The sequence below is a fragment of the Drosophila takahashii genome, chromosome 2L, assembly GCF_030179915.1.
Source record: "Drosophila takahashii strain IR98-3 E-12201 chromosome 2L, DtakHiC1v2, whole genome shotgun sequence".
Taxonomy (NCBI): Eukaryota; Metazoa; Arthropoda; class Insecta; order Diptera; family Drosophilidae; genus Drosophila; species Drosophila takahashii.
In genome coordinates this window covers 26118618-26138268 of record NC_091678.1, presented here as the reverse complement: position 1 = coordinate 26138268, position 19651 = coordinate 26118618, and the positions used below count along the sequence as shown (strand labels likewise).

General features: G+C 38.1%; 2 protein-coding genes across 4 annotated transcripts; one reads left to right on the top strand and one right to left on the bottom strand.

Annotated features, from left to right (window-relative positions):
• The first annotated feature begins 1069 nt into the window (after positions 1-1069).
• On the top strand, positions 1070-12976 carry piwi (P-element induced wimpy testis). The gene is made up of 8 exons (XM_017159461.3): positions 1070-1242; positions 8432-9058; positions 9119-9439; positions 9499-9653; positions 10964-11164; positions 11217-11408; positions 11539-11649; positions 11837-12976. The coding sequence occupies exons 1-8, from the start codon at positions 1159-1161 to the stop codon at positions 12717-12719; spliced, it is 2574 nt and encodes an 857-aa protein (XP_017014950.2). The 5' UTR covers positions 1070-1158; the 3' UTR covers positions 12720-12976.
• Positions 12977-12980: 4 nt separating this feature from the next.
• SCAR (wiskott-Aldrich syndrome protein family member 3 SCAR) lies at positions 12981-19582 on the bottom strand. Of its 3 annotated transcripts, none has more exons than XM_017159481.3 (6): positions 19361-19582; positions 17378-18183; positions 15727-15807; positions 14295-14974; positions 13997-14231; positions 12981-13893 (listed from the first exon to the last, which is right to left on the bottom strand). In XM_017159481.3, the coding sequence occupies exons 2-6, from the start codon at positions 18117-18119 to the stop codon at positions 13715-13717; spliced, it is 1917 nt and encodes a 638-aa protein (XP_017014970.2). In that variant the 5' UTR covers positions 18120-18183; positions 19361-19582; the 3' UTR covers positions 12981-13714. The 3 variants fall into 3 exon arrangements, with proteins under 3 accessions (XP_017014970.2, XP_017014962.2, XP_017014978.2); XM_017159473.3 differs by having other exon boundaries at positions 13997-14243; positions 19361-19578; XM_017159489.3 differs by lacking the exon at positions 15727-15807 and having other exon boundaries at positions 13997-14243; positions 19361-19576.
• Positions 19583-19651: the final 69 nt, after the last annotated feature.

Below are 19651 nucleotides of genomic sequence, written 5' to 3'. Positions count from 1 at the left end.
TTGTTTTCGAAAATGAAAGAAGTGCGTCTTCTAGTTATTTTTTTAAAAATAAAAAACCGAAAAGTACGTAAAATTTTCCGACTTTGGTCTGGATTATCTATATCATATAAAATTCCAAGAAATTTTACTTGTAGTTCGTTGAAAAGTTCAATCTTTTAAGAAAAAAACGCAAAAAACTGCATCCTTCTAACTGTCCTAGGAAAGAAATTATAGATTTTTGGCCAAAAAATTAACTTTCTGGCCCAGTGTGCTGCGTTGCAAACTTTTGACTGAAATTATTAACCCTCTGCAAGGGTATAAAAACCTGTATCTTGTCCCTTTTCAATTGTGGCATACAGAACAAATTGGTTCGAGAACTAAATGTAGCTTTTAACTTATTTAAACACATTTAATTTATAGCTTTATTATCTTGGCCTATTGTGCAAAAAAATGCATTGGTTTTGTCATGCCGTCTTGAAGGACTAAAACAAAAATATTATATATTTATTCGACTTATGAATTCAGAAAAATTGCAGGTAACGAAATTGCCCCTCTCCCCTTTATAGTACACTTTTTATTAATATAAGTTATTATTTACGAAGGTCCAGACATTTTCGGAGACTTTGCTGCAAACATTGATGTTTTCGTACGCAGAACAGCTTACATTTTGGCCCACTCATAGCAACCTGTTTGCAAACGCTTTTCCACTCGTAACAAACTACAAATAATTCATTAGTTTATTTAGTTTTTTTTCCAGCGATCGATTTGATTTGTTCTCACAGTCATCGTTCCATTTTTCACAGTCAAGAGAAAGAATTAAGAGTCGCCTAACTAAGCCCGTCAAAGTCCGTAAAAACTGGATGGCGGACTAACTGGGACATTTTCGAAACGGCAAAACCTTACGGACCATCCGTCCAACGGATCTCTGTGGGAAGACTCTATAGCGTTTTTTACAAATCCAACTTTTTCACAGGGATGTGCTCAGTGGGACTAAAATATAAAAAAGGCCTATAAGTCGACACATCGATAACATTTACAAAAACTATTTTAATCAACATCGATAAAAGTCACAAAAGTTTACTCCTGTCTGGCAGCACTCCTCTACCAGCGCGTCGTTTTTGAAGTTCTCTTTCACTCTGTTTGTGAGTTTAAGTGTTGAAGTCCAAAAGTGTTGAAATAATGGCTGATGAACAGGGACGTGGGCGCAGGCGTCCACTTGATGAAGAAGAACCCTCTACTTCTCGAGGAAATAGGGATGGGCCGGTAAGTTCTACATAATTTTTAGTAAAACATTCAGAGTACCAATTACTTACTATACGGCAAATGGTGTTGCCCCTTATAAGCACATTTAAAGAAGTTCCGTTATGGCATCTTGCTTGTATAAGTATGTATATATATACCTTATATTATGTACAAGAAAGAGACGCGGCCATAAAATGTAAATGGCTTAGTGTATAAACAAGAAGCTGCGTGTTTTTCGAAGTTTGTCCCAAAGAGAAGTACTGATAATCGACATTAAATAAACAAACAAGAAGCCGCTATGAATGTGCTAAAAAAAATGTCCGTACAGTACATTGTAAGAAAATATCAAGATATCAGACAAATTCTTGTGCAAGCATAAACTCATCTCAAATTTCTGCTGTGCCAAGCGCTTCTTTCAAAGAAAATCAATTCCATACATACTTATGTATGTATATTCCTTGAATAAGCGTACATATGTATGTATGTATGTACATTTCAGACTGCTTTCAATAAATAATACTTTTCGAAGTAATTTTGCTGCACAGTGTCCATTTATTTTTTAAAAAGCATAACCATGAAAAGAAATCTGTGACACCCCTAAGCGAGCAGTCTTTGATCGAAGATAAGACTAGGAACTAATAAATATGGACTTGCATGGGTAGGAATAAAATCGCAGTTTAGTTGAATATTTCATTGTTGGGAATTCGTCAGAAATGCATATTAAACGGATCGATGGCATCGAAGAAGATGTCAATTGTCATTTACCGCCAAGCTTTTATCTCGCTTTCTCTTTCCTAATGAACTACCTTGAATAGTGCATATAATTGTCCCGCTCACTCTAATATTGGAAGACTCGCTTTGCGTTACTTACAGTGGCTCACAGCTTACTTCGTGCAGAGGTTAACTTAAAATTCAAACTCGTACAGCTAATAATTAACCAAAATTAAAATGCAGTTATGTTAGGTAGATTAATACACTTAATTATTTTTAAATTCCAAGAATAACACTTAAAATTAAAAAAAAGACTAAAAACATTGACTTTTTTAATGTCACATCTTTTTTCGTGCAAAACTTTTAATTTGTTATATTTTGTAAGTTATGGCTATAAATTTTTTTTTTTTTTTATTGTAGTGCCAATTACACAGGAACACAAAACTGAACTTTGTGAAATTTCGACGAATCATTTCTTGGTTTCCATGATAATTTGGTGCTCCTGAGTAAAAGTCCCATACAAACTTATGTCCCATCACCTACAGGTTCCGCGGTATAGCTAAGAATACAAAAAACCGATGTTTGCCGACACTTTAAATTATGTGGTCTATATAATTGGACTAACGTTTATTATTTTCGATGAAATCTACGGTAATACTCTAGTTTACGGTCCTCACCCCCAAAATTCGCGAAAAAATTATCCTCGACGGACCGCGAATTCTTAAGAATTTACATAAAGAAATATAGGCGCCATGGTTCTCTTGTAATCGATTTTCAAAGTTACGTGTTTTCCTATAAAAATAAAGTAGCCTCTTCTCTGATTTTGAGTGCTTTTCTATAAAAAACATAAGTAAAAAACATAACATAAATCGCGCGATTTACCCTTGCAGAGGGTATTATGATTTCAGTCGGAAGTTTGCAACGCACTGAAGGAGACGTTTCCGACCCCATATATATATCACTAGACGAGTCGATTAGCCAGAACCGGTCGGATCGGACAACTATATCTTATAGCTCCCATAGGAAAGATCAAAAAAAAAAAAGTAAAAAATTTCTAGCTTTTGTGTTTTTTACAATATTTTGAATTTCGAATAAAATTTTGAAAAAATCGGGACACTATATCATATAGCTCCCATAGGAACGGTCGGAAAATTAAATGCAAGATAATAGGAAAAAAATTATTGCTTCGTTGGTTTTTATTGTATTCTCTTCAACTCTGGGATATGCCTCTTTTAAATATTTCCGAATTTCGGTTTCGGCTGGCCGAAGCTAGCTTCCTTTCTTGTTATTTTTCCGTTTTGCGTAAGACGAGCAAAAGAGAGGGATAGAGATCGACTGGCTAAATCGTCAGCGTCTGATTTGCTTGCAAAAATATTTAATTACACTAGTTTACAGCCAAAATGCTCCCAGCAATTGATGGCAAATTCTGTCAGTGTTGGACCCCTAGATCACGAAAATACCATTAATTATACCCTTGTAGAGGGTATTATAATTTCAGTCAGATGTTTGCAACGCAGTGAATGAGACGTTTCCGACCGCATAAAGTATATATATTCTTGATCAGCACCAATAGCCGAGTCTATCTAGCCATGTCCGTCTGTCCGTTTCTATGCGAACTAGTCCCTCAGTTTTAAAGCTATCGCGATGAAACTTTCCCAAAAGTCTTCTTTCTATTGCAGGTAGTACATATGTCGGAGAGAACCGGATCGGACCACTATATCTTAAGGCTCCCATAGGAATATTCAAACAAATACAAGAAAATTCATTGTAACTTTGTAGGAAGTAGGCGTTTTGATTCTTGACTACTTATGTATAAACAAAATTAAAATATAAACGCTGAATCTGGAATCCCTGGAACTGCACCGAGTGAGCATTACTTTATCTACAAGGGTATATAAGCTTCGGCTGGCCGAAGGTAGCTTCCTTTCTTGTTTTTATTTCCATGGAAAACTGGATTTATGGTGGATTTTTAAAGTTTGGATTTTTCCACTTTTTTCGGTTGACAGAGTCCAAATTTAAGATTTCATAGGCGGCGACATGTAAACATAAATGAGTGGTGACGGCAACGGCGTCAAAAAATAGTAGTAGTCCGATTTTTTAAATAATTAATTCGAAATTCAGAAATATTTAAAAAATAACATCCCCAAAAGTAGAAGGTAATATTTCAAAAAACAATGAAGCTAGAATTTTTTAAAGTTTTTTTTTCCGATCCTTCCTATGGGAGCTATAAGATATAGTTGTCCGATCCGGTCGGCTCCGACATATATACTACCTGCAATAGAAAGAAGACTTTTGCGAAAGTTTTGTCCCGATAGCTCAAAAACTGAGAGACTAGTTTGCGTAGAAACAGATAGACGGACAGACCGACAGACGGACATGGCTAGATCGACTCGTCTTGTGATGCTGATCAAGAATATATATACTTTATGGGGTTGCAAACTTCTGACTGAAATCATAATACCCTCTGCAAGGGTATAAAAAGAACTGTGCCATCGAATAAAAAGTTAGTGGTATTTTTGTGATCTAGGGGTCCAACGCCAACAGAATTTGCCATCAATTGCTGGGGAGCACACCAAGAATATTATTTTGTAAACGAGTGGTATCAATATTGCGAATTTGGCTTGTATCTTTTAAGTGACTATTTCGACTGTAATAAAAACAAGAAAGGAAGCTAGCTTCGGCCAGCCGAAGCATAAATACCCTTGCAGATCATTCCTATTAATTACCAAATCGCAAAAATGTTCAATTAATTTCATTAATCTCATTAATTTTCCGATCGTTCCTATGGCAGCTATATGATATAGTCGTCCGATTTTGATTAAATTAAAATTGAAGTTCGGAAATATTTAAAAAGATTCATATCCTAGAGTAGAAGATAATACAATAAAAACCAAAGAAGCTTGAATTTATTTCCTATTACTTTTCCATTAATTTTCCGATCGTTCCTATGGCAGCTATATGATATAGTAGTCCGATTTTTTAAATAATTAATTCGAAATTCAGAAATATTTTAAAAATAACATCCCCAAAAGTAGAAGGTAATATTTCAAAAAACACCGAAGCTAGAATTTTTTAAAGGTTTTCTTTTCCGATCCTTCCTATGGGAGCTATAAGATATAGTTGTCCGATCCGGTCGGTTCCGACATATATACTACCTGCAATAGAAAGAAGACTTTTGGGAAAGTTTCATCCCGATAGCTCAAAAACTGAGAGACTAGTTTGCGTAGAAACAGACAGACGGACAGACGGACATGGCTAGATCGACTCGTCTAGTGATGCTGATCAAGAATATATATACTTTATGGGGTCGGAAACGTCTCCTTCACTGCGTTGCAAACTTCTGACTGAAATCATAATACCCTCTGCAAGGGTATAAAAATCGAAAATTCAGTGTCGAAAGGCCCGTCTGCCCGTCTGTCTGTTTCTACGCAAACTAGTCTCTCAGTTTTTGAGCTATCTGGATGAAACTTTCCCAAAAGTCTTCTTTTAATTGCAGGTAGTATATAAGTCGGAACCGAGCGGATCGGACAACTATATCTTATAGCTCCTATAGGAAGGAAGCGTTAAAAAAATTCTAGCTTCTGTGTTTTTTCAAATATTACCTTCTACTCTTGGGAATGTTATTTTCTATAGGTTTCTGAATTTCGAATTAAATATTTTAAAAATCGGAATATCATAGCTGCCATAGGAACGGTCGAAATATTAAATGTAAATTAATAGGAAAAAATTATATCTTTGTTGATTTTTAATTAGTGATTTAATCGACCTATGTTTACTATTGAGTACTTTAGGGGACTCGAGGTCATTTTTAGAAGTTGAGTTTATAATTCAACAGTCTAGCATTTCAACACACTGCACTCGATGAGGAGTGAACCTCGGACTTTCTGGGATTTGCAAATTACATTCTCTTCTACTCTGGGATATGACTAGTTTTAAATATTTCCTAATTTCGATTTAAATTTTAAAAAGATCGAAATACTGTATCATAAAGCTGCCATAGAAACGATCGAAAAATTAATGTGAAAAAATAAATAATAAATAATAAATTTTTAAATTAATAGGAATGATCTCCTTTCTTGTTTTTTTTTTTTTTTCATTTTGCTGGCCTGTGGCGCAATTTTTTTTATTTAAGTTTTTCTTTTGTTTAATGCTTACGTTGCGTTTAAAATTATAAATAACGTCTATGGCTGAGATGTATGAAATATTCGTATTGGGCTTGTGTGACGGCCAATACCACCAAATAGGTGAAAGGAAATGATCCTCGTTGGACCGCGATTTCTTCAGCTTTGCCTTAAAAAGTTATATATTGGGGCTCCATGGTCAAATAAATTCATAAGAAATCGCTGTCCACCGAGGATATTTAGTTCGCGGCTGTAGGATTTGGCCCCCTATAAAAACAATTACACATTTTGGTCGAATTTTTCGCGAATTTCGGGGGTGAGGACCGTAAACTAGAGTATTACCTTTCTGAGTTTTGCATTCACACGATTCGAGTAAAATTAGTTTGTTTAAATTACTGTCCGAGCTGCACCGAGTGAGCATTAAACTATAGGTATTTACTTTATCTGCAAGGGTATATAAGCTTCGGCTGGCCGAAGCTAGCTTCCTTTCTTGTTTTTGGTATTTTTTCGGTATTTTTTAAGGTGGCTCTTAAAAAAATTTTAATGAAGAAAGAACAAGGAACACTTAAAAGGACCTGCATTCAAATAATCCTTCACGTTTCGTTACAATCGAAAGTTCAGCAGGAAGACAAAAAAGTCACTTCTATTGGTGTGGCGTGCGAAAATCTTTGTTTTTTTATACAGTGGGGTGCAAAACTGAGTACATGCTTGCCACTATTGACTTAATGCGTACCCATAAAAAGTTATTAGTAAAGGAAATGAATCCAAATTTTTTGTGTTTATTCTTTGAATATTTATTAACAAATTCGTATACAAAATATAACAAAAAAAAATAATTGGTCTCACTAAGAAATAAAAATCAAAATAAACTCGTGATTTTTTATGAAAGTCAAATTTTAAACTTTTTTACTGGGGCTTAAAACAAAAATGTTCTCCAAGCAAAATTAATAATATCTTCAAAAAAAAAATTTCAAAATATTTTTCCTTGTATTTTTTATGATTTTTTGAATGGAAAGGTTGTCATTTTCAAAAAATCATAAAAAATACAAGGAAAAATATTTTGAAATCAATACCTTTAATTTAAGCCTAGTGCCAAAAGAAAAGAAGTCCTGAAAGATGGTTTTTTCACCTGCAAAGCGTACGAACGTCGCGTGCGACAGCAGAGAGTTGCCCATATGTATATTGTAAAAACTCGAAATAAATCCGTTAAAAAATCATAATGGGTACACACTTTAAGTTTACATCCTACCGATCCATGGAGAATTGGATTTATGGTGTAGTCTCGATTCTATGAAATTTTGTATGCAAATTTTGCTTTAAGTTAAAGTTGTAATGTTTTTTTTAAGATCTTTATGCCTGTTGCAGGAAGTTGTCGACCGATCTTAATCTTACTAATACATCATTTGTCTTTTAATTGGCTAAAAAAATATGTGGTCCGGATATTTTTAGACCATTTGAAAGGACCCGAAAATCAGGATCTGCTGAAATGACATGCAAGGTGGAGTCTCCGTAACGGGTCCCAGCTCTATGATTTCAACCGCATTATCTTATGATTGATTAATTTAAAGTAAAACAAGTAAATATAATTGACTAGGACCAATTAGGACACTTATCCTGCCTAAAAATTGGGTATTTATATAATTTAAGTTCTTTATGTACCAGAGTACCTGTGATTTATCTAGATTTTTAGTTTCTACATTTTTGTACCTTACTAAGGCTCACTTATAAGAATAAGGAGTAAAAAGTCGAAAAATTGTATCAGAAGGGTGAAAAGGTATGAATGTGCTAAAGTGTGCTAAACTCGTGTCCAGCTCATTTTGGAGGTTGCACAACTCAAAATATCGCCAAAGAAGAACGGAAAAAGCGAATGGGACAATATTAACAGTGGAAGTTGCTCTATTTCCAGCACGAAGGTGGGTGAAAACAGAAAGTCAAAATCTCTAACGGGAAAGGAGATATGGCGAAAATAAAATGGGCGAGCAAAGTATGCTAAACTCGTGACCACCACTGTATATTTACTAGGGTCGGAAATGCTTTCTTCTAGCTGTTACATACTTTTGCACGAATGCAATAAACCCTCTCACTCTACGAGCAACAGGTATAAAAAGCAGCAATAATCACATGATCATCAGAAATTTAAAAAACAATTTTTTTTGGTTAGTGTATTTTGAAATGTAGTGCTTGAACGAGTTAACAAGCCTGTTAGGATCTGCACAAGATTTATACCTGATATCTTAAAAACTACAGTTTTTAACATTAATCCCAGGATACTCTAAATTTATAATTTAAAATTTTAATTTTAAAATCTCCGATATTTTTTATATTTTCAACATATTTAAGAAGCGATCACTAGTTAATTAATCTTCAATTTTATGCAGCAAAGTAAAATATTTAAAGGTTCTTCATTGGATGGCTCGAGGCAAGATTCCCGTGCAGGATCTTCGAGAGCAGATCCCCGTGTCGATCGCGGGGGTACTCATGATCGTGAGGAAGGAGGTCATGATGGAGCTCCCAGGCGAGAAGAAGGGTGTCCTACAGAACGTCGGCCGCGGGGCGATCGCTTTGACATCGTGAATACCCGTCCGATTGAATTGGTATCCAAAAAGGGGACGGACGGAAAACCAGTAATGCTGCAAACAAACTTCTTCCGTCTAAATACTAAGCCGGAGTGGCGAATCGTCCATTACCATGTGCAGTTCGAGCCGACCATTGAGAACCCTCGTGTCCGTATGGGCATATTGTCGAATCATGCAAACATTCTGGGATCCGGTTATCTCTTCGACGGGCTACAATTGTTCACCACCCGGAAATTCGAACAGGATTTAACTGTGCTCAGCGGAAAGTCTAAACTTGACATTGATTACAAAATATCAATCAAGTTTGTTGGATACATATCTACCGCAGAGCCTCGATTTTTGCAAGTTTTAAATCTGATTTTGCGCCGCTCCATGAAAGGCTTGAAGCTGGAATTAGTGGGACGAAATCTTTTTGATCCCCGTGCTAAGGTAAAATAAATTACTAATTAATTAAAATAGGTGATAAATAATGAATACTTTTAATTTTAGGTCGAAATTAGGGAGTTCAGAATGGAGCTGTGGCCGGGGTATGAAACATCGATCCGGCAACACGAAAAAGACATTCTTTTGTCTACTGAAATAACGCATAAAGTCATGCGAACTGAAACAGTCTATGATATTTTGCGACGTTGTTCGCAAAATCCGGCTCGACACCAGGACGAATTCCGTGTAAATGTTTTGGATTTGATCGTTCTAACTGATTATAATAATAAAACATACCGAATTAATGATGTAGACTTTGGGCAAACTCCGAAGTCGACATTTAGTTGCAAGGGTAGGGATGTTAGTTTTGTGGAGTACTACCTGACTGTAAGTCCTGAATATGCAAAAGATTTTGGTGTATTTTATTAAACACATTTTTTCTTTAGAAATATAACATTCGCATCCGGGATCATAATCAGCCCTTGTTGATATCCAAAAATAGGGACTCTGCTCAAAAAACCAACGCAAGTGAGTTGGTGGTCCTTATTCCCGAGCTTTGCCGAGTAACTGGCCTTACTGACGATATGCGATCAAACTTTCAGTAAGATTTTAATTATTTTTATATCTTAGCATAGTCCTATTTGACTCACGTTTTTGAATTTACATTTTCCCCATATATTTTAAGAATATCACCTTTTTCATTGACAGTTAGTAATTTCGCTTATTTCGAGCAAAGTCTTAGCAAATATGAGCAACAGGCTTTTAAAAGGGTGTGTCGTAAGAAATCCCTCAGTGATTAGAACACTGCCAATATTTTCATTATCTTAGAGCAGCGGTTGGTATTGGTATATTTGGACGCGTGTAATGTTGAGTGCTTATTTAAATCTTATAAAAATACATATTTCCATTCATATCTTCAATAATATTATGTATTAATTTAAACCCGAACGCAAAAATCAAAATGGCAAATATTTTAAGACATTAAGTGTTGATCTATTTTACCTTATTGTTCCTTTGCTAGCTATAAGATATAAACGTCCAATTAGCAAGCTTATGATAGTTTCGTTCTAATAGCTTATATACTGGTAGAAATTTCTCGAGCTACATCTTAATTTTGCAAGTTTTATACGGTCGTTCCTATCGGAGCTATACGATATAGACATCCGAGTTGGTTGTTTTTAAACTTGATCCGCCTGGGAAAGTTTGAGATCGCTAGGGTCATAAACATTTCCTTCATTGCGTTCAAACTTCTGACCAAAATTATAATACTTCTGCAAGGGAATACAAAAAACAAGAGAGAACGCTATAGTCGGGTTGGTGTCCCGACTATTTAATACCCGTCACTCAGCTAAAGGGAGTGCGAACGCTGTACTCGGTTTGGTGTCCCGACTATAATCGTAGCTCAGCTAAAGGGAGTGCGAGGGAGATAGATTTATATAGATATATTTTGATTGCGTACAACTTTTTAATGAATGGTCCGATTTTAAAAATGTCTTCTAGATTTCGATAGGTATAAATATACACAACAAAATTGCATTTATACTTCTGGGAAAGCTTTAAAAAACGAAAACTTTAAAGATGTGGGCGCAGGACACATTTTAAAATCGTTAATGGGCGATTGAGGGCGTTAGAGGGGGCGTGGCGCTCGTATGAAATAAACTTGCGTTGCGTAGGAGGCCTAAGAATATGTGTGGGAAATCTTAACCTTCTAGCTTTTGTAATTTCCGAGATCTTTCGCGTTCATACGGACAGACAGACGAACAGACGGACATGGCTATATCGACTCGGCTAGTGACCCTGATCAAGAATATATATACTTTATAGGGTCGGAAATGCTTCCTTCTAGCTGTTACATACTTTATATAACGGGTATAATATATGAAACTGGTATAATAATTAATTTATTAACAGACTAATGAGATCTATGCATGGGTACACGCGAATGAATCCCAAGCAACGCATAGATCGTCTGCGCACTTTTAATCACCGCTTGCAAAGCACTCCAGAAAGTGTGAAAGTTTTGAGAGACTGGCACATGGATCTCGACAAGAATCTCACTGAAGTCAGAGGCCGCATAATTGAACCGCAGAAGATCGTATTCCAACATGCCAAGTGAGTCGCTGAAAATACATACTGGAATGCATTAACTAAATAATGTTTTCAGGGTTCCGGCTGGCGAATCCGCTGATTGGACAAGATCCTTCAGAGATCAAAAGATGCTTACCACTCCGACCGGTGGCCTCGATCGCTGGGCAGTCATCGCACCAGAGAGAAATTCTCGTGAGCTAAGAAATTTGCTTGAAAATTTGTTTAGAGCAGCTGGAGGAATGGGCCTTCAAATTAGAAGCCCACAAGAGTGAGCTTATAAAAAGCACAATTACCTCACTTAACGGTTCGAGAGAAATCCGTAAAGAGAGGTTTTTGATGACTATAATTTATTTTCATTTTTTCTGGATTATTATTGTATGAATAACTATAACTTACAGAATCAAAATTTATGATGATCGCACAGCAACTTATGTAAGAGCTATGGACGATTGTGCCCGGATGGATCCCAAACTCATCTTATGCCTTGTTCCCAACAACAACGTTGAAAGGTATTTACTCAATTTTTAAATATGTAATTTATTATTTTTGCGTTCAACAAGATTTCATTGTTATATTAACTAGACGTCGGATTTTATGTTAAATGGTTATTTCAAATAGAATCCGACGTTTAGTTATAATTATAGATATATACGTGGTAATGCGAATACGTACTAAAACCTTTTTTTTTCATTTCAGATACTCATCAATTAAGAAGAGAGGATATGTAGATAGAGCTGTTCCAACCCAAGTCGTCACGACTAAAACGGCTAACAATCGAACATTAATGAGTATAGCCACCAAAATAGCAATCCAATTGAATTGCAAGTTGGGATATACTCCCTGGATGATCGAGCTGCCATTGTCTGGGCTAATGACGATCGGTTTTGACATTGCAAAGAGCACACGTGATCGCAAGAGGGCATACGGAGCGTTGGTCGCTTCGATGGATCTTCAACAAAATTCCACGTACTTTAGCACTGTCTCTGAGTGCAGTGCCTTTGATGTCCTGTCCAACACCCTTTGGCCAATGATTGGAAAGGCCCTGCGTCAGTATCATCGAGAGCATAAGAAGCTACCAGCCCGTATCCTACTTTATCGGGACGGTGTGAGCTCAGGCTCTCTAAAGCAGCTATTCGAATATGAGGTGAAGGACATTGTAGAAAAGCTGGATGCCGAGTATAAGCGCGCCAACTCCACTCCACCGCAGTTATCTTACATTGTGGTTACCAAGTCGATGAACGCGCGTTTCTTCCTCAATGGACAAAATCCCCCACCCGGAACTATCGTCGATGACGTTATAACTCTCCCAGAACGCTACGATTTTTACCTTGTTTCGCAGCAAGTTCGTCAGGGAACCGTGTCGCCGACCAGCTACAACGTTCTCTACAGCAACATGGGCATCAGCCCAGAGAAAATCCAAAAACTCACGTACAAGATGTGCCATCTTTACTACAATTGGTCAGGCACCACACGTGTCCCTGCCGTTTGTCAATATGCCAAAAAACTGGCTACCCTTGTCGGTACAAACTTGCACTCTATTCCGCAGAATGCGCTTGAAAAGAAGTTTTATTACCTATGAATGCATATTCCTTAAGATAACGTTGAACCATAACCGGCAGTGAAAGAAACTAGCCCAGGCATTTTTGCTTTACGAATATTTCCTTTTTTTCCGTAAGCACTTGCGCTTAAAAGTTGCCTTATTGGCATTCAAGTGGAAACCTATTTAGGTCATCCTAAATATTAAAATTAATTTGACATCTAAAGCTTCTGGTATTAAGCACAAACTGTCAGAGTTCCTAAAAATCAATAAAACGAAACTTCAACTACATGAAAAAATCCATTTCGTTTAATTTGGATTATAATTACTTTATTTATATTATATATTTTACTTTATATAAAGAAAAATTAAATACATCCATATTCGCTTATTCAACCACTCATATCCATGGCTGTTTACTTTCGTAAAACATATGATGTCATTAATTATACAGGTATTTAACTTTCACAAGGATAATACAAATTCATAGCTTGTTGAGTATATTGAAATGCTACGGAGTTCGATATTTTAATGTATTTGTATTTACAAAATTTTAAATTTTCGATTTGGATAAGTGTTTTATATTAATCGTTTCGATTCCAAGTTGGGGTAGGATTGAGTTTAGTGATAATATCGATTATTTATAATTTAATATCCAAACACCGACTACTATGATACAGAAGCCCATATCTATTTAGACCTTGACTCCAAAAAAAGCGAAAATCAATTTAGTGTTTTAGTAGCTTCTTCTGGATTGTCGTCTAGGCTTAAAATTCAAATGCGTTTACTATAGCGATTACTTTAGCGATAATTACTCGTTGGTGTATATACAATTCTATTAAAGTTTTGATTTTAGATATATTGTTTAGGATTAGGTGTATATCGTTTAAAGGGTGGTAGAAAAGCTTTGGTGCTTTTGTGTAATCCAATTGTATACCACGCTTGGTTTAGACCATCGTATGGATTAATTCTCTTTGGAATTACTTTTTCTTTTTGTTTTTTAGAATTATGTCGGGCTTTAACGAGTTAATCAGGGATCAAGCCGATGTTTCGTTCGGTTCCATCCAGCCCTCACTGTCGTCTTCGCTATCGGAATCTTCCGACTCAGATAATTCGATAGCCACTCGTCTGGCCAAGATTGAAGCCACATCCAGTGGCGCCGCATTGCGTTCGATTTCTTTCTGCTCCGACTTTTCAACCTTGCGTAGAGTAATACCTGAAAGCAATACATTTTTATTTAGGAGAACTCATTTATTTTAAGAAAGCAAGCCAGGCCACACAGAACTAGTGGCGAGTCTAGACTTTATGCATTTACTCACCATCTCGAATGGCCTTCATCAAATCGTTGCGTGGATCGTGGAATGGAGGCAACATCTTTTTAGGTGCGACAATGTGCGGCACACCATTTTGTTGGCCAGGCTGCATTTCGCCATTGACCATTGATTTGGGCAGAATTTGGTGCGGGCGCAGCGTATGCTGGTTGCCACTACCCATGCCATCCTCTACAGGTGGTGGTGGAGGCGGCGGCGGTGGGGCGGCATTAGGGGGCGACATCTTGGGAGAGTGCTGCAAGTGATTGCGATTAACGAAATCCAATGGTGATTTACTTTCACAAACCTGATCTGGAACCGGGGGTGGTGGTGGCAAGTCGCTAAGGGAGTTCAGCTGGTTGCCGCCCATCCCGATGCTGTGGAAAGTATTGCTCAGCTGCGTCATGACCATATCATTGGCATTTTGGACGCTGTTGGGAGTCATCTGCGGAGAGCCAGCTCCCGACGAACTGTTTGCCCGGCCAAGCAGTTTGGCCGCCATGTGGCCACCGTTGCCTCCGTTCATGGCGGACATTGGTGAAATGACGTCTGGAACTGGCGGCGGCGGTGGCAAGGCGTCCCGACTGGTCGACATACTTCTGCCCCGGGTCGGAGTGTTGGCATTCGAGGCTGTGGGCGTGCCCCCACCGCTGCCATTGGACGGCGGAGCCGGTGGCGGCTGCGAGGGTCGCGGCTTGTTGCGCGACGGGGTGCCCGGTCCGTAGATGGGTTCCGGCGACATGACGTTCTGGCCCGTTTGGCCGTACAGCGCATGCGACTGATACAGCCCGGCGTCGTACATCTGCTGGTGCTGCATGTGCATCTGCTGGGGGTTACCCATTCCGTTGCCGAAGGTGGCCGCATACTGATTACCCATCTGGGGAGGAAGCTGCTCGTAGGTACTACCATCAATCTGCTCGGAATGGTAACTTCGGTTCAATTCGATCGAGTTGGGACGAGGTGGACGAGTATCGTAAACTCCCATATCTAGAAAAACGGGTGGAAAATTAGAGCTATTGACTTTCGGCCACTGCAAGCAATGTTTTGACAGGACACACATCTCATTTAAAAACACGCCAATTATTGTGTAATTACACTTGAGTAACATTAAGACATGTATGTAATTACAAGCAATTCGGAATTTCTGTGCAGCTGAGAGCGACCGCTGGACTTGAATAAAAATTTTGATAAATACAAACATCATACCGATTAACAGTCTTTTTAGGCTCGTTGCACAGAAAACAATTTGGAGAAACTTTCATAGAACAAGATGTGGCGACAGAAAGGAATTAGTAAAGCTGCAGAGTGACATGTAGACGTAGATATGGAAATTGACTGAACTACAACAGAAAGATAGGAGGATCCTAAACAAAAACGGCGTCTCAATCGTAAATCGCGAGTGAGAAATGAATTTGAACATTATGCAAAAAGCATTGTAGCCATAATGTGCAGACACATTAATTAATTGTAGCCATAATGTGCAGACACATTAATTAAATATTACAAAGTAAGAAATGTCTAGTTTTACAGTGTTTTGTGATAAGAGATCTGCCTTTTGCATTAACATTGAACTCATAAAATCATCGCGACCTCGATTGATAGTTTGAAAAGAGTATTTCTCTGTACACACTTATGCTAAGAAAATCAAAAGGGTTTGCTAGTAAGGTAAAAGGATAGAAGCGTGTGAAAGAACACTTATAGTCTTTACTGAGCTTGCTTAAGGTGTGTGGATGTCTAACCTGCAATCGCAACGGCGGTTTGCTTGGTGACATTACTGTTATTCTCCAAATGCGAAAGCATATTATAAGGCTTTATTGTATCTGTAAATGAGATGATTATGCGCGATTGATCCATTCGCAATTACAGAGCTAATTATGATTACGTTCATTAGTATTGTAACGAAAAATAATAAAAGAGTTTATAAAAACGACATGCAGATAAACAAAAGCTGTGAAAAACAGTCGTCGATTCGAAGTATGAAGTAGAAAGTTTCGTTGACCGTATTTACATCACCAAAATGGATTATTTTAGAGGAAATGCTCTATCACTTCAAAAGATCCTATCAAAAATCCAATTATTATGTTTGCTTTTCGTTATCTATTGCTTAAATTGTACTCAAAGCATTAAAGTAAGAGACGACCTACTAAAATATAATGCTTGAATATCTAAACACTTTGTTAATAAACGATCGCCTTATCGACAGTTTTAAGAAATAATAAAATCTCTTTTATCTAAAAACAAAAACGGAAGCTAGCTTCGGCCAGCCGAAGCTTATATATCCTTGTAGATCATTCCTTATAAATTAAAAATTACAAAATGTTAAATTTCGTATTATTTTTACATTAATTTTTCATTCCATCCTATAGCGGCTATTAAATATTGTCGTCTGATTATTGTTAAATTTAATTCGAAATTCTGAAATATTAAAAAAGAGTTATATCCCAGAGTAGAAGAGATTACAATACAAAACCAACGGAGCTTTAATTTGTTTCCTACTAATTTTGCATTAATTTTCCAATCGCTTTTATGGCAGCTATGATATATTCGTCCGATTTTTATAAAATTAAATTCTAAGTTTAGAAGCATTTGAAAAGTGATATTCCCAAAATAATAAGAAAATATGTCAAAAAACAGCCAAGCTTTTTTTGTCCGATCCAATAGGATTTTTACCTGCAACAGAAATAGGATTTTTGGGAAAGTTTTGGCCCGATATCTGATTAAAACTGAGAGACTAGTTTGCGTAGGACAGACGGACATGGCTAGATCGACTAGTCTAGTAATGATGATCAAGAATATATATACTTTATGGGGTTGGAAAATTCTCCTTCACTGCGTTGTAAACTTCTGACTGAAATCATAAGCCCCTTTGCAAGGGTATAACAATTGTTAGAGCTGGAAACTTTGTTTCGGCCGCCTTTCATTGGGTCATGATGATTTGGGATAATTCTAATTAAGAGCAACTGCAAAATAATACGAATTAGTGATCCCCGATCTGGGTTTTGAGGCGTATCAAAAACTAGCGAGCTTCTGAGTGAAATAGGTGAATGAATGGCGAAAACATCTGTATCGTGGGATGTCAGCCGGGCGCAAATGAAAGCTACGTGGGGCCCCATCATCGTACCTACGTCTTGGATATTACCGACAACTTGGTGGTGCGCATCGAGAGTGCTTTGCCGCAAATCGATGTCAGCCTCGCCCACGGTCTGTATTTTGACTAGCTGAACTACACGGGCAGACAGGACATAATTGATAATTAAAATGTTCCATTCGATTGCAAGACAAGTGCCAATATTCAGTGCGCGAAACAAACGTTCCAATAACAGCCTATTAATTTGGTTCGCACTGAGTACTTGGCTCCTCCGGTAACCAGTCCCTTTGCCAGGTACTTACTTCCGTATCCGGCTTCTTCGTTGACCATGGAGTTCGGTGTGCGGTAGATAACGTTGTTGGGCATCAAGGTTTCGCCGTGCACCAGAGCACGTTGTCGTTGCTGTTCGCGCGTGTTGTGCGGCACCCTTATTTTGGTCTTCTGCTTTTTGTTGCCACGTCCAGCCGCTCCGCCGGCTCCCTCCTGCCGCGGTCTGTTTAGCTTCTTGCCCTTGTCGTGCATCACACGCTCGGTGTCCTTCAGCATCTCCTGGCGCCACAGCTCAAAGAAGTAATTGGGATCAGTGTAGAACTTGAGTCCATCCTTGCCATCGTCTCGGTAGACGTTGAGCTTGTCCAGCGGCGGCGGCTTGTCGCATTGAGCATATGTGTCCATCATGGGCGCCGGCATTGTGGCGCGCGAGAAGATCTGCTGGTCAAAGACCTTGGCCGACTTGAAGGCTTTCTTGCGGGTGATGTCCGTCAGGGGCACCTCCTCAACGGTGCTATCCAGTTGGGTCACCTTGATGGCCAAGCGATCGATTCGCGCCTGCAACGAGTTGGCCCGATCCCCGATGTTGCCCACATCGCGGGCCAGTTCGCCGAACACATCCTCGGCGTGTTTCGACAGCGAGGACAGCTGGCGGATGATGTTTGTCAGCGTTGTGTTGGTGACCGTCTCCAGCTCCACGGACTGCAGCTCATCCTGCTGGTAGACGGAGCGGGCCACATGCACGGGTTCTATCGATCTTTTAGGCAGCGGCATGGTCGGGCGCAATAGACAATTATCTCCAACTTGGCACACCCGCAAATTAACGCGTCCTCATCGACTGAAAGACAAAATTTTAATTAGTCAAAAATTCGAATGTGTGGAGTGTAGTTATTATTATAGTAAGAAATTGGTACATAAAGAATTTATTTACGTTACATTTGATAATGACTTTATTAAACAAATAAAAATGTTTATTTTATAATTGTGATTGCGTGTCAATTCAAAATAGGGATTTGGTACATAAATTATTTATTTACGCTAAATTTGATTATGATTTTAATGATCAAATAAAAATGGTTGATGTGTAATTTTCTTATAAACCATTAGCAGTGAATAGAACTAAGCTAAAATAAACGTTTTACAAACTCAATATGAACAATGTGGTATTTTATTCTAATAAAATTATGATCATTATCAATTATGAATTATTATTAGTTCTGATTAGCCAACCATTTTCAATTGTTAGAGATATTGTTATAGATATCCAACGATTTATAGGTTGGGAAAATTAAAATATTTAAGACAGAACTTCACTAAACAAAATGTATGTAAAAAAGTACATTTCACTTAAGCCCCTGTGGTTAATGTTTTATTGATTTATTAAATTAAAAATTGGAAAAGCACCAAAATGTGTCACTAGAGCACTAATCAGTTGACTAAAAATAGCCTCAAAAGTTTGGTAGATATTGTATGTGGCTTATCCATTTGAAACTCCTTATCCACAATCACCCAGTTGTTATTTGAATTGTTTTGTGATATGCCCGACTGGTGAATATGCAACGTCTGGACCACACCCCACGGAAATGATACCCACTGTGAGGTGATAAGGGCGTAACGCCCTAGTCACCCCCGCAGATGCATTCACTCAGTCCCGGCGAGATTAGTCGATAATGCGCCCCTTTCGGTGGCATTATCTGGGGGCTCCGACCTGAGGGCTTTACGTGGGCACCTCTATGCGCCATACGTATACGTATATCTTTGGGGCCCCCACCAACGCAAATTAGACCGTCACGCACTCACACACACGCCGCAGCACCAGCACCCAAGTACACGCACGTCAGTGTGTGAGTGTGTGGCTTTTGGGGCGACTTCACGCGAGTTTCGCACTGGAACATTTGCACTAAACAATACACATTGTATCTATATGCAGCACTTTCTATTCGCACAGACTTCGATTTAAAACACTCAGCCTCAGCTCGGTTTTAGTTTTAGTTCATACCTCCCCGCACACTCACCGCCGTCACACTTTTCGCTCCGCAGCAGGCGACACAACAAACATTAAACTGCCACTTCCGTTTCGGGGGCTCGGTGGCCAATTCGATCCAATAAAAACTCTAATTAGCCAATTTGGGGGCTTGAAAAATGCAAATATTTGCTCGATTTGTGGAAACTAAGATTTCCACACCTTTGCAGTGTGACCGTCGCTTTGCCATTGGAAAATAACACAGGGCTGCAATAGCTCGAAAAATATTGCAATAAAATATTCACTTTATTTGCATTATTATAAACTTTAAACATTTGTGCTT

Excerpts from the sequence above, each read along its gene's own strand:
- piwi (XM_017159461.3), top strand. The coding sequence starts at position 1,159 with ATGGCTGATGAACAGGGACGTGGGCGCAGGCGTCCACTTGATGAAGAA. Across the intron at positions 1,243-8,431 it reads GAGGAAATAGGGATGGGCCG|CAAAGTAAAATATTTAAAGG; the intron begins GTAAGTTCTACA and ends AATTTTATGCAG. Across the intron at positions 11,409-11,538 it reads CAAATTAGAAGCCCACAAGA|AATCAAAATTTATGATGATC; the intron begins GTGAGCTTATAA and ends TATAACTTACAG.
- SCAR (XM_017159473.3), bottom strand. The coding sequence starts at position 18,119 with ATGCCGCTGCCTAAAAGATCGATAGAACCCGTGCATGTGGCCCGCTCC. Across the intron at positions 14,975-15,726 it reads AACCGCCGTTGCGATTGCAG|ATATGGGAGTTTACGATACT; the intron begins GTTAGACATCCA and ends CCGTTTTTCTAG. Across the intron at positions 14,244-14,294 it reads CACCCCCGGTTCCAGATCAG|CACTCTCCCAAGATGTCGCC; the intron begins GTTTGTGAAAGT and ends AATCACTTGCAG.